The following is a 15,265-nucleotide window of genomic DNA, read 5'->3' as shown; positions in this document are numbered from 1 at the left end:
ATCATGTTTATAATTTTGTTTAAAGTTGTCTTAAGAGTAAAGTTTTTTTACTCAGAGAGTGGTGAGTGTGTGGAATGGGCTGCTGGCAATGGTGGTGGAGGTGGATACGATAGGGTCTTTTAAGAGACTTTTGGATAGGTACACGGAGCTCAGAAAAATAGAGGGCTATAGGTAAGCCTAGTAATTTCTAAGGTAAGGACATGTTCGGCACAACTTTGTGGGCCAAAGGGCCTGTATTGCACTGTAGGTTTTCCACGTTTTCTAAGGGTGAATTTTTAGTGTATTTTATTAAGTTTTGATTTATTTTCTAGACCATGGGTAAGCTTTCTACTTGTAATGAGATGAAGTGATTGTTCTTAAGAATAAATACAGGTGTGGGAAAGGGTAATAGACAAGGAACCTAAATGTTTTATGATAGTTAAGAGGATAAAACCATTTGCCCCATGAAGTAGCCGTGTCACAGCAGAAACTCATTACAGAATATAAACATAATTTGACATCTGACAATTGGTATGCTCGCCAATTTTTTCCGCCAAACATTTTTGCATAGGTTAGTATTCTGAATAGAACATATACCTGTTTTTAAATTAAACAGAATGTGAATATAACTTTAATTGAGCCTGTGTAGATAACAAAGGGGATACTGCTCAATTAGTCTGCCTGAAGTTGAGATTAGGTTCTTTTGAGCAAAAATAACCTTCATGACACAGCAAGAGGAAATGTACAGAAAAAAAGTGCAGAAGAGACACAGGATAATTAAACTAACTTGAGTTGTTTGGGCAACTGGGGGCACTTGGACCTGTGGGAAGAAAATGGCGTAGAAATTTTGTTTTATAAGAAAAGAAAATAGTGAAGATTTAAAAATATATATATAAGGGAAGATAACATTTTATCTTAAACCAGAAAAGAGATCAGGGTCAACTATAACAATTGGAAAAATAAAATTATATTCTCAGGGGGTGGGGGGGTGAGGTTCACATACCATTTAAGTATTTCCTTCAGTGAGCAGCTAACTTTCTGACTTAGAATACTTCCATCATATGAAGCTTGAAAGGTCAAATAGTGCAGCATTTAAAACAGTACATTAGCTATTTAGTTCTTTTAACATTCTGTACAAATTTTGCTTCACTGAAGCATTGGGCAAAAATTACATTCCATTTGTTCCCTTACTTCAGGAAGTGTGCCAATTTTCTGAGAACCCCTGAGAATACTAAGCATCCACAAAAAGGCATATTAAAAAAACAAGTATGAAATAAACATATTACAGACACAGTTCTGTGTTGATTTTTCCATTTCATTGTTGTGTAAAATAGGCCTGGTTTCAAAATTTAAAAATCCATTTAATCCACAATGATCACATGGACTCTATAAGCCCTTACAAACACATTGTTCTGTTGAGAGGTTGATGCAAGGACAAAGGGACAGAAGAGGTTTAAACACTTGTATACTATGGCATATTACTGTCAATTTTTTCCATCTAGCAAGCAAGTGCTCATATCACCCTGAATCAGTCATAAACAAGCTTTAGCATGGAAGAAAATCAGTACTTATCAACAATTATTTTTGGACAAGTTATAAAATAATAATTGAGTCATTAGAGAGGTTAGTCAGTAAAATACAAGTTTCCAGCTAGGAGGAACATTTTATGATGCTCCTTTTTTAAGTAAGTGTTGATCTGTTTACCTGATACAGGTACATTTATTAGATTTTTGATGGTGGTGTGAGTCCTGAGGCTCCTGTACCTTCTTCCTGAAGGCAGCATCGAGAAGAGAGCAAGAACTGGGCAGTGGGAGTCTCTGATGATGGATGCTAATATCTTGCAACAGTGCTCTGTGCAGATATACTCAATAGTAGGGAGGGCTTTACTTTTGATGGATTGGGCCGTATCCAATGAATTTTGTATGATTTTCCATTCAAAGGCATTGGTGCATCCATATCAGGCTGTGATACAACCAGTCAATGTACCCTCCACCATACATCCATAGAAGTTTGACAAAGTTTTAGATATCATGCCAAATCTTTGTAGACGTTTTAAGAGTAGAAGTGCTGCCGTGCTTTCTTTATAATTGCACTTCCATGTTGTGCCCAGGGCAGGTCCTCGGAAATGATAACACCAAGGAATCTAAAATTGCTGACCCTCTCCACCTCTGATCCCCAATGAAGACTGGCTCAAGGACCTCTGCTTTCCTCTTCCTGAAGTCAATATTTATCTCCTTGGTCTTGCTATCATTGAGTGAGAGGTTGTTGATGTAGCACCACTTAGCCAGATTTTCAATCTCCCTCTTATATGCTGATTTGTCACCACCTTTGACTTGGCCAGTGACAGTAGTATTGTCAGCAAACTTAAATATGGCATTGGATCTGTGCTTAGCCACAGTCCATAGCATAAAGCAAGTAGAGCAAGGGGCTAAGCACACAGCCTTGTGGTGCACCGTGCTGATGGGGATTGAGGAGGAAATGTTGCCAATCTGAACTGACTGGGGTCTGCAAGTGAAGAAATTGAGGATTTAATTGCACAAGGAGGAATTGAGGCTAAAGTCTTGGAGCTTATTGACAAGTTTTGAGGGGAAGAGAGTATTGAATGCCAAGTTGTAGTTGATAAAGAACATGAATCTTTGTTGTCCAGGATGTTTCAGGGTTGAGTGAAGAGCCAGTGAAATGGTGCGGATGTGTTGTGACAGTAGGCAAATTGGAATGAATCCAAGTTGCATCTCAGGCAGGAATTGATATGTTTCATCACAGCCTATTCTTAAAAACATCTTCAACTTGCTACTCAAGGCATCCTGGTAGATCTTGTGACTCCTTCAGCACTATGGTAGCGTTTTCTACCATAAACTCCTTTAGCATCCACTTACTTCCCTCAGTATTTATTATCTTTCATCGTTCTCAGATGCCGAACTATCTACTGCTTTAGTATGTAGTGGCATCCATGGCATCCAAACTATTCCTTTATTTCCAAAGTCTGCTGCTATTGATCAAGCATTCATATATTGAAACAGATGATTTGTGCACTGTTGTAATTGTGAGCTGAGATAGCAGTGGTGATATTCAAATTTACTGTTTTATAACAGATTCTGCTAATGTCAACCAAATAATTTATTTATCAGCTGTTCACATGAGATCTTTGGAACAGTTATATAGTGAAAGATCCAGGTTGGAGGTGAAGTACTACTGAAACTTTAATTTGAACAGGATAATTACATGGCACTATGCTAAATTTAACTGGTATCATACTTATTTGCTAATTTCACTGTAAAATGTTAATTTCACCTGTTATTGCTCTCATTTGCAAGATGATTATATCTGATTGGCAATTATGCAGTCTTTCAGACTATTGAAATATTTCTTTTAATTACCATCCTATGGTTTCATGCTGTGGCAATTTTTTTTAATACCTAGACCCATTCTTATCTTTTCGTTATATGTCATAACACATACATATTGATATAAAGGAAACAACTTTGCACCATTCAACTAATCTTGTTTAGTTGATTTGACCTTGGAACCAATTGCATCTTTTGAGACAAGGTGGTTAAGTCTGTTGGAGTATTCTCTTTTTACTTCCAATATTTTAACAGCAATTATTTTACTTTTAAAATTATGTATTGATTTGATTCCTGACAAAAAGAACAAAGTCTGCTTCTCCGTAATGAGAAGATTTAATTTAAATATATGCTATTCTTATAATGGTCCTCTTATTTTTATAGAACGATAAACATCAGTGCCCCTCCAGACAATGCTGTGGAGCCATACAGAAATGATCTCACATTCCTGTTCCACCTCCATGGTCTGTAAAAATTCCATTCTAAAATTTGTCATATTTCGTTTTAAAAAAAAAGGAACAAAAAGACTTGCAATTACTACTAGCAATGGTTGGAATGACCTAGCTACTTTGAATCCATGGAGCACCCACAGAAAAGAAAATTCCTGACTGAAACAAGCAGTATATTTGGAGGAGAGAAGAGATATTTCCCAGAAGTCTAAGCTTATTTTCCCCACACATATTCTAGGTCAAACGTAGCCAAAATCAACATGACTGAAAACTAATTTATACCTTACATGTAGCCAAAATCTTGAATTGCACACAGACAGGTTTATGCACATTTACTCTGATCACATTAACCATAGCTTTAGTCTATTCAAATTATTTTTGGCACTTTTGACATGGATTTACTGTACATGAAGAAGCAGATGTGCAAGTGAAAATATAACCAAATCAACTGCTTAACTTATTAGATCAATAAGCTCTTCAAAATATGAGGGAATGCCAAAACAGGAAAGTAAAGGTAAAAAATCTAATTGCCTTAAATCCCTGAATTCAAGAAAATAAGAAGCAGGAGTAGTGTGGAACAAGCTGCCAGTGCAACTGGTATACGTGAGTTTGATTTCAATGTTTAAGAGAAGTTTGGATAGGTACATGGATGGTAGGGGGTATGGATGGCTATGGTCTCAGTGCAGGTCAATGGGAATAGGCAGTTTAAATGGGTTGGCAAGGACTAGATGGGCCAAAGGGCCTGTTTCTGTCCTGCTCTTTTCAATGACTCTATGAAGAGGGCGTCAGGCCCTTCAAGTCTTCCTTGCCTTTTAAAATCTATGCTGACATCAGCTCCTCTTCTACACTCTTCTATATTTCTCCATAACTCTGTTCATCAATCTTGCAAATATTTATTGCCTTCTGTTTAAATAATACTAATGATCCAACATCCACTATCCAGCAGGAAGAGGGTTCCAGATATTCACCACCCTCTGCAAGAAGAAATTTCTGTTCACTTCAGTCTTAAATGACTGCGCCTTTTCTTGCAGTTATGTCTCCTTATTTGAGACTCTTTCACAATTCAGTAGTTCCCTACCAATACCCCTTAGGATTCTATATGTTTGAGTACGGTCAGCTCTCATTCCTTTAAACTTTAAGCTATACAGGCCTGAACTATTTAGCCTCTCTTGGTCAGACAATCAACAGTACAAGTGATAAAAGGATGCCAGTATTGGGCGGAGCTTAGGAGGACAATGGCGCCTAACGGTGATTCCTTTGCTTGCATTTTCGCAAACAACTCTATTTCTATCTTTAGTATCTCTATTTTTATCCATTTCAGAGTTCTTTTGAAGACCCTGACCTGGAGTTGCACACTAACTTCAGTTCTTTGCGGAAATGGGTCCCGCTCTCAGGGTCTCACGACTGGCCGCTTTTCGATATGCCAAGGACGCAGCTTAGAAGACTAGCACGCCTTCAGGGTGCCAGATTTTCGTGGCTCTGCAGGCGGGCAGACTCAAGAGCAGGAAGCTGGCTGCTGGCTGAGTGCCCAGAGGCCTGAGTTCTTTGGGCACAGAGCTCGGAAAAAGCGACGCAACAGACTTTTAATACCATAAATTGGTAAGTTGTTTTGTTATGTCTCCTCTCTTGCTGTGATACAGGGACACCTCATTTTCCTTTATTAGGGAGAGAGAGAAAGAGCCTGTGGTATGTTGAATTACCGAATGAATGAGTAGTCTTTGAGACACTGCAAGTTTGTGTCTTTATTGATGCTTTGCTGCATGCTTGAGTGCTTGGTGGCGGGGGGGGGGGGCTGCCAATGCTTTTTTGCTGGTGGGAGGAGGGAGCTGGGGGGTGCCTTGGGGTTCTAACATTTAACTGTCATTCACTCTTTGGGGCACCTCTGCTTTCGTGGAAGTTTGCGAAGAAAAAGAATTTCAGGATGTATATTTCATACATTTCTCTGACATTAAATTTATCTATTGAAACCAGTATTTTTAAATGTAGTTGCAAGTTATAAATTTGGGGCCAATAACATATTCAATTATGAAAATTATAATTGTATTGTTAGATTCTTCTTAAAGGAAAATAAATTTTTATGCCCAAATATCACTGCTGTAAGTCTCTAGGTTTACACAGTACATCAAAATAGCCCTTGTACCTTACAGACTGAAAGTTCAAATTTATTATCAAGGTGTGTATACCGTATACAACCTTGAGATTTACATTCTTGAAGAACACAAAAGACAAGGAAACTCAGTAGAATTCATGAAGAATCACATACAACAAAGACCGCCACACATCACAGCTGCAGTTTCGAAATAATTCTCAAATACAATGCTCCTTTCATGATACCATCTTAGAAGTGAACAATGCACAACTATATTGTTGTTCTCCACCCTATTCCAATGAAGAAGTTGTCAAATTACTGAAGTGCATGTTGATAGAGAGGGGAATAATTGATTTCTCATGACAGCATAAATCAAAACATGACAGGTATCTTTGTATCTTGGCAAAATGCCTTACAATGGAAAAAATATAAATACTTTGAGCTCATCAAGAGTCAGGGTATACTGGCCATTACCAAGGAGAAGGTACTGTGGAATCAAAAGGCCTGAAGCTCAATAAATTACCTGAAGCAAACAGACTACAAAATTAAGTTCTGAAAGACGTAGCTGAAGAGATTGTTTGAGAAGGGAGGGAGGCAAAAGACAGGAAATTGTAGGCTGGTTAGCCTGACCTCAGTGGTTGGTAAGATTTTAAGAGTCCATTATTGAAGGTGACATTTCAGAGTACTTGGAAATACAGGATAAAATAGGGTGAAATCAATGCTGTTTCATTAAGGGGAGATGTTGTCTGATAAATCATTACAATTCTTTGAGAGGATAACAAGTAGGATAGAAAATATAAAGTCAGTGGACGTTATTTACTTGATTTTCAGAAGGTGCTTGACAAGGCGCAGCCACACATGAGGCTGCTAAACAAAACTGAAACCCAAAGTGTTGAGAGGCAAGGTACTAGCATGGATAGAAGATTGCCTGACTCGCAGATGTCAGACAATTGGGGATAAAGAGGTCCTTTTCAACATGGTTGCTGTAGGTTAGTAGAGTTCTGCAGGAGTCCACATTGGGGCTGCAAGTTTCACTTTTTACATCCAGGAACTGATGGCATTATGGTCAAATTTTCAAATAATATCATGAAGGGACAGGTATTGTTAAAGAAGCAATGAGTCTGCAGTTCGACTTGGACAGGGTGAGAGAGTGGACAAAGAAGTGTAAGATGTGATACAGTGCAGGGAAACATGAGATTATGCACTTTAGTCAGAAATGTAGACAGGTATATGCGACGTTGGCATTCACTTTGAGAGGAATAGAACATAAAAACAAGGATGTGATGCTGAAGCTTTAAGGCATTGGGAAGGCCACATTTGGAATATTGTGAGCAATTTTGGACTCCATATCTGGGGAAAGATGTGCTGCCCTTGGAAAGGGTCCAAAAGAGGTTTATAAGAATGATCCCAGGAATGAGAGGCTTGAAGCATGAATTGTGTTTGACGTCTTTGGGTCTGCACTGAGTTCAGAAGGACAAGGGAAGATCTCACTGAAACCTACCAAGTACTGAAAGGCATGGGTACAGTAGGCATAGAGAAGTTATTTCGATAGCAGGAGGGTTTAGATCCAAGGATACGGGTCAGAACTGAAGAGGAATTTCTTCAGTGAATTTGTTGCCATAGAGTGCATGAAGGCTGTTATTGAGTGCAGTTAAGCAGAGACTAATAGGTTCTGATTGAAAGGGAATCAAAGGAAGAAAGTGACAGAATGGTGTTAAAAGAAATAAAATCAGCCATGATTGAATGACGAAGATGACTTGACGGGTCAAATGGCATAATACTACTCCTACATCTCATGGTCTAATTTATTTATACTGACTAACAGATACTAACTAAATATCACAAATATTTCTGACTGAAAATAACAGATTATGACAATATATAGAGGGAGGAGGGGAGGTGGAAACAGAGAATTAAATGTTCGTCAGTTGGTTTGACTCTTCTTTAGCAGAGAAATATATTTAATGAGCCCAAATGCACAAACTATAAAAAACTTTCCACCAAATGAACATGGAAAATAAACTGCAGATAAGGAATAAGAAATCTTCCTGCCTCGAATATTTCCACACAGTAAATGTGCATCAGTATAGTTCCCTTGACCAATTTAGTGAACAAATTATGAACAATCAAAACCAAATACATATTATGTATCAGTAGATTTTGCTGTTAAATGCAATAGTCCGCAAAACACTCTTCCAATGTGGCCATTTGGAACACACAAATTATTGTTTAAAATTGTAAGCTGGTATGTGACTACAAAGAAAATTATTCTAAATCATGAGCTTAGGAAAGCTAATAGAAAACATTATATTCTGAAGTATAGGTGCAGCCAAACTCAGTTTCACTAGAAATGCAGAAGTCAAAAGGAACCTCTTCAAGAAGTCTTTCAACTGTTTTCATCACAACTGAGATGCACAAAGAAAATATTTGGAACTTGGTAACTAAATATTTGGTAAACAGAAATAAAGAAACAGTTACTTGCCAAGTGATAGCTCAGGCAGCATAAACAAAAAACTATTGGATGCTTTGATTACAAAAAACTTTTGTCTGAAATCTATATTGCCTTCAGTTCTATTACTCTGCAAGCAAAAGCAATAAAAAATTTGACGTTTTAGTATTTTTGAGGGAACATCAACTTCATTGTTAACACGCATTTTTAGACACAGATGTCAACATGAAACACTCTACAAGATCTTATTAATAAGGGTTTTGCAGGCTATGCAGTACTAAGAACCGAACTACTATGGATTAACCCCTGGACTGCCAATGTACCAGAGATTTATTCTTTGTTAACATGGTCAAGAGCCAGTATTTCAACTTTTGAACACAATACTATTTCCATTGTGAAACAGTATCACTATTGATCACAAGACCACGTTAAACAGTGTGTCCTGTTCAATTTAAACTTCTGAAATATGAAGATAATGTGATCCATACCAAATGAACTACTTGTACCTACAGCCGCCAATATCGAATAGTATAGCATAGATACAGGCCCTTTGGCCCATGATATCTGTTCCAACAATAATATCAACTTAAGCTCATTCCCGCACATGGTCTATGTCCCTCCATTCCCCTGCAAGTTCGTGTGCCTATCTAAATATTTCTTATATTTTGCTATCATATCCGCTTCCACCACTTCTCCTGATAGTGTGCTCCATGCACCTACCACACTCTTCCTGTAAAAGATTTGCCTCATAAATCTCCTTTAAATTTACCCCCTCTCACCTTAACTATGCCATCTACTATTTGACATATCCACACGAGGGAAAAGTCTCTACCTACCCTATCTACGCCCTTATTATTTTATATACTTCTATCAATTTGCTCCTCAGTCTCTGACATTCCAGGAAATCATCCAAGAATGTCCAACCACATCGTATAGCTGATACTCTAATCCTGGTTAAACTCGTCTGCACCCTCTCCACAGCCCCCACATCTTTCTTTCATGTGATGACCAGAACTGCACACAATACCATAGATGTGGCCTAAACAAAGTTTTATAGAGCTACAGGGTGACTTGCCAAGTTCTATAATCATCCTGAATGATGAAGGCAAATATACTGTTCGCCTTCTCCGTCACGGTAGAAGTGAAGAGAATAGATTATCAGGAAATAAGTGAGAGAATGAGCTTTCTCTGAAAGCTGACATGGACTTGATGCTCAATATTAATTTTTGCTACATCAAAAAATAAGAAATATTAAAATATGTTTACAAAGTTTAAAATGAGGGAGCTGCATTTGAGCATGATAGTGAGATAGTGATAGTGTATATTATTTTTAATTCTGAATTACGTCTTACAATACTTTTTCTTCCTTCCAATACAATGTCACATTTACAATGAACATTCTAGTTTTACTTGAATTCATATTTGAAAAGTACTGAAATACCGAAATGTCTTATCTTTTGTAAAAACATAGATGGTCATCACCTAATATGATCTAAAATGTGCTGAGGTTTATATACAGCATACATTTACCAATACCTACATTAGTTCATATTCTTAGTTTTAAATACATTTACATGTACAAAGAAATCAATTCATTAACAATTTATTGCAGGCCTCAAATCTGACTCTGGTAAATTCCCTGTGTTTTCTAGGAAAATTAATGACAACATGTCTAAGTATATAAATTATTTTCAGGAGCTAGGCATTTGCTGTTCTAAGTTATAAACTATAAAGGAAGAACACTGAGGCAATGGATAAGAGGTTAGGATTACAAAAAGACACCTTTGGCATTTTTTTAAGAAGAGCTTCTAAGAAAGCGAATCAAGCAAAAGAAACATCAATTGCTAAAAATAAAAAGAGAAAATGTTGGAAATACCCTAGCAGTCAGACAGTATTTGTGAAGGAAGAGAGACATGGCCAACGTTTCAGGTCACTGAATTTTCATCAATCACTGAAGAGTATTCCCAGGATTTTCATTTCTGATTTCTGGCTGCTGCAGCTTTTAGTCAATTTTTGATCAATATTCTGACACTATTTGTTAAATTTGAAGTTTGTTGTACATATAATCTCATACAAATTCTACTCAAATTGACAGGAGTTACTCAAGATTTTGTGGAATAAAATGGTTCCACATGAAATGAGCAGTAAAATAAGTTGAATTGCTCCATTTGGTAATCTCTGTTATAATGAGGGTAGCTGCTTATAATAATAATTTTATAACCCACTATGTCCTTGCATAGTTTTTTCTTCTTTAGCTTAATGGTACAAAGACATATTGATCCCCACCTGAACAAATGCTTTGTTTGTAATGATATTTTCCCTGCATGGTTTAGTTCCAGCTTGTATTGAACATGAGGTCATTTATCCACAAGCCTTAGTAGAAAAAGCGTTTTTCAGATGAACATAAAATATAAATTCAATACTGCCAGCAGGAAGTAACAAATTCATTGAGAACAGAAATTGTAAGGGAAGTAAACAAATAAGACATTTTTAATGATTGGTAGTTAATAATTTTACATGGTTTAGCTCAAAATTACTAATAACAAAGAACTCTTCAATTGGGATTTTAACAGCATGTAGATAGACTTTTAAAAATTCAAGAATAATCTTCTGACATGTTTACCTGGAGTTTGGTAGTTTAATCGTCTCATTTCCACAGGATCTGAAGAGTGTGCCAACAGTGGGTCTTTTCCACCAGGAACGTCATCTTTTGCGGATGGAGAACTTGCTCGTTTCCTGAACCAACCAAATCCCATTATTATCTAAAACTGCAGATTTCCACAGACTATTGTTACCCCTAATATCGTAATCTACAGGCAGAATTTGATGCTCTGCTTTTGTCAGCTAAGGTACTGTACATGAATAAATTACTTTATAAAATTCCCTTTAATCGAAACATCAAATGCTAAGTAATTCCTGGCCTTATCGTTTGCATTCCATATGTCTGATGGTACAAAGGCTTTTTACATGACTGCAATATATGTAAAAAGTGGCGATTTCATTTGTGACCATTAGACACTCTGATGAAACATTTTGACATGGGAGTTCCACTTGAACCATTGTCTTTCAATCAGTCAGTAGCAGATATGGGCCTTCAACAGTTACTATAAAGTTCCTTTTGCATTTAATTTAATAATGTAAACTGACCAGCGATGTTTCCAGACTTCACTGCCTTTTGATACAAAGATTAATGTTTAACTAACTTAAGAAACTTGTTTTCACTATCTTTTGGTATTTGCCAGTGTTTCTCAGTGTACTAAAGAGAACATAAAAGGTGACTTTTTGGACTTTCTGGAAAGTGCTAAATACTTGCAGGGATCAGGTTCATGGTTACAATACAGTCCAGTGTTTATGCCTGACAAATATGTTTGTCAGGTGTTTTTCATGTTTGTTCACAGCTTATTAAACAATAAGCAGACATTTATGGATATTACAGATAAAGTTTCAATTTTACAGCTTGAATTAATTTTTTTATTATTGATGTAGAGGTAAAGCCAAATGTATTTTAAACACAAAGAATTTCTAAAACTCTTCAAGAAGTGGGGGAAGGAGAGAGGGGGAAGGTGAAGATGGTGTAGTACGTAGAGTGTAACATTCATAATGATTTCTACAGATTAGCATTTACAACTCCAAAACTAAAAGGTTTTCATTTTTTTTTTACAAAAGTTTGCCATTTTCTGGCAAAACATGCTGCCAGAAAATAAACATTAGCATTCTGCTGATACCAATTCCCCGTACCAAACTTGCTATGCTCAGCAGAAAAACACAATAACAGACATCCCAACCTGCAAGAACTCATTTCAGGGAGGTAGCATCATCAATTTGCGGGAGACTCCCAGAACTTCTGGGAGAGGTGGGATGTCTGCAATAGCGTAGCTCCTTAGCAGCTAGCCAGCTAGCTTAAATAACATTAGCTATGCTAATGAACGAATGACACCTGATAAACTCACCTCAACATGTCTTTTACAGTCTTAACCCACCAGGGACAATCGAAAAGTCACTGTTGCAAACAGTGCAGCGAGCAACACTGTCATTATTTTTGACCCTTATTAGGCAGTGGTACACTTCAGGGTAGTCTGGGGTGACGTACGTTTTATATTTTTTTTGGAACACTCTCCCATGGCACACTCTCTCTCTGTCTCCCTCTCTCGGTCACTCTCAAAAAAATTGATTTCCGTGATATTGTATATAATTTGTGGGCATCAGGGAGCCACTATTAATTTGTGGGAGACTCCCGGAACTTCCGGGAGAGGTGGGATGTCTGCAATAACCTTCAAGCCATCTTCAAAGAAAGACATAAAAACTTCAATGATAGTTGACCTAAGTTGCAAGAGGTTAAAGAGCAAATTTTCTGCTTGTCTTCTTTGGTAGGTATGCGAGAACATATGTGAATATTGCAACCAAGATCATTTTAAGGTAACATTACACTAGAGAGAGTCTTACCTTTCCTGTTTACTGTGTCCACAAGATGGCAATAAACAAAAAAAAAATCAGTAAGCGATTACTCCTTATTTTACCCATAATATTCCCTCTGTCTTCCTCAATCAGATGGACTCTCAGGAACGGGTCAGAATATATGTCCGACTCCCAGAGGTGCTGCCACATTCTCAGTTCTAACTCTCTTGGTTATTCTGTTATTCTCACTTTAGCATTTCTTTGCACTACTACAGATTATATGACTGGCTTAGCACCATTCCACTGTTTAGTGCTTGTCACTAAAATTTATTGAAGTGTTTATTAATACCATGTACACTGTTTCCTCTGTGAACTTCATGGAAACAAGCAATTTCATTGCACCCTAATAATAAACTAACCTGAATCTGAACTTGTTTACCATGAGACATTACAGATACTGCAAAAATAAAAAACCTATAGCTACAAACAAGAGAAAATCTGCAGACACTGGAAATCAAAGCAACACACACAAAATGCTGGAGGAAGCTGCAGGTCAGGCAGCCATCTATGGAAAAGAGTAAACAGTTGATGTTTCAGGTATAGACTTTTCATCAGAATAGAACTTCATCAGGTTCTGATGAAGGGTCTCAGCCCGAAACACCGGCTGTTTATTCTTTTCCATAGATGCTGCTTAGCCTGCTGAGTTCCTCAAGTATTTTGTATGTGTCGAAAACACTGTAGCTTGCAGTTACATTCCCATGACATCAAATTTGAATCAAATCCTAACAATCAATACTCTGTATTTTCAGCACTGAAATAGCCATTCAGATAAATCAGAACTATCTTGGAAACTCAATTTTCAAAGTGACCACCCTTTGTACTACTTCTTTTCACTTCTTGTCCTGTTATCTAGATAAACCATATTCCAGAAACATTGTGGCCTTCAAAAGGCTTCAATTCAGAGATCGATACATAAAGACAAGTGTGCATATAAACAAGTCTAAGAACCAGTGAGATAATCATGTCTTCTGTGAAAGATTGTGAAGGATCAAAGAATCACATTTGTAAATTAAAAGAGAAATATTTCTAGCAGTTCCCAAGTTGGTGCTTTCACTTAATGTACAGTTTGATCTTATTTCCAAGTTACTGTTCGTAAGAAATTGTACTGTAAAGCTAAATAGCCTCAGCATCCACCCTGAAACCACAGGACTCTTCAAGTAATTGTGATACTATCTCACCTTTTGAACAGAAGAATGGCAATGACAATGATGATAATTAACACAACGGCAAGCACTGGTCCCATCACCCACAACATCTCAGGATCATCTTGTGTACTTGACGAAGCCTTTACCTCCACTAGAATTCTATCAGAGTAGGGACTGGCAGCGTACATCTGCCCAGCAAAAGAAAAAGATATTACTGCATTAATTCATGACTTGCCTATTTAAGCTATTGTTTACTTATTCTCAGCTTCAAGAGTGAAAGGTGTGCTAATAATTCCACTTAAATAAAAGAAAAAAGTAACAGTAATTTTTTTTTACATAAACATATTTTAATTGCCAATTTTCAAGAGCAAATATTTTATTGCAGGGTATGAGTTCACAAACTATTAATAAATCATTTCTGAAAATTCGATACACTGAGTGCAAGTACATTCAGACCCTGCATAGCATTGATTTGTTACAACTCAGTTATTCAATTCTTTATTGAAATTTTTTTAAATGGCTAGAATTCATTCTCAACAACATTTAAGAGCAGTTGCCATTACAGTAATCATCTAATCAGCCAATGAGAGTGCTTTACATACGCTCTGAGCCACTCACAGCCAATCACATATTAGTTCATGCTCTGCTCCATGGCAAATGTAAACATTCTTGCTCCCTTGCCAATTATTCCATTTTATTCACCCATGAAGCCTGGAAAACTCCATCAACTTCCAGTGAGGGTAGTACATCTAAAATGTCGAGGAAAAGCATTAGCATGGATGCGAAACTGCAAGTGACATGGCGTTCAGAAGCTGGTGAGCGTGAAGTTGATGTTAGTGCCTCTTCGAAATTTGCAATGTTCATTGATAATGATCCTGACTGGGAGCAAAGTACTAAGGGAAAGAAAGGTGTTCGACATTGAGAACTGCTTCACGAGAGAAAACTTAAGAAAAAGCAGCCAAATCTTGCGCCTACTTGAAGAAACCAAAGTTAGAGAAAGACCTACAGCCTGGTCCCTCCTCTAAGATGTAACCAAGACCCATTTCCCTCTACTGCTGCTGCCATGTGTTGCTGCTCCAATGATGTACAGGTTAGGCTATTTGCATGTTTGTTACTCCATGAATTACTGTGTGTATATAAAATAGCATATCATACATCTTGGGCTTGTTTTTTGAAAATCAGGCACACATGTCCATTTACTTCATGTTATGATGACCCCGCATAAGTGCTGAATTGCATGGAGCTTAGAAAAATAGAGACCTAGGGGTAAACCTAGGTAGTTCTGAGGTAGGGGCATGTTCGGCACAGCCTTGTGGGTTTCTAGGTTTTCTATGTTCTATAGCATTCCACGTCCA

General features: G+C 37.3%; 1 protein-coding gene across 4 annotated transcripts in view; it reads right to left on the bottom strand.

Annotated features, from left to right (window-relative positions):
• The window catches only part of ptprfa (protein tyrosine phosphatase receptor type Fa), a 358,686-nt gene that overhangs the window by 78,379 nt on the left and 265,042 nt on the right, over positions 1 to 15,265 (bottom strand). For 2 of the 4 annotated variants that reach the window (XM_072273546.1, XM_072273547.1), the window contains 3 exons: positions 13,944 to 14,098; positions 10,934 to 11,046; positions 767 to 799 (listed from right to left, as the gene is read on the bottom strand). In XM_072273546.1, the coding sequence (XP_072129647.1) occupies positions 767 to 799; positions 10,934 to 11,046; positions 13,944 to 14,098 (301 nt within the window). The remainder of the gene's footprint in view (positions 1 to 766; positions 800 to 10,933; positions 11,047 to 13,943; positions 14,099 to 15,265) is intronic. The other 2 variants (XM_072273548.1, XM_072273549.1) reach the window with 1 other exon arrangement.

The sequence above is a fragment of the Mobula birostris genome, chromosome 12 (assembly GCF_030028105.1).
Source record: "Mobula birostris isolate sMobBir1 chromosome 12, sMobBir1.hap1, whole genome shotgun sequence".
In the NCBI taxonomy this organism is placed as follows: domain Eukaryota; kingdom Metazoa; phylum Chordata; class Chondrichthyes; order Myliobatiformes; family Myliobatidae; genus Mobula; species Mobula birostris.
Note: the sequence above shows the minus strand (reverse complement) of the source record. Positions and strands in the feature narration are given on the sequence as shown.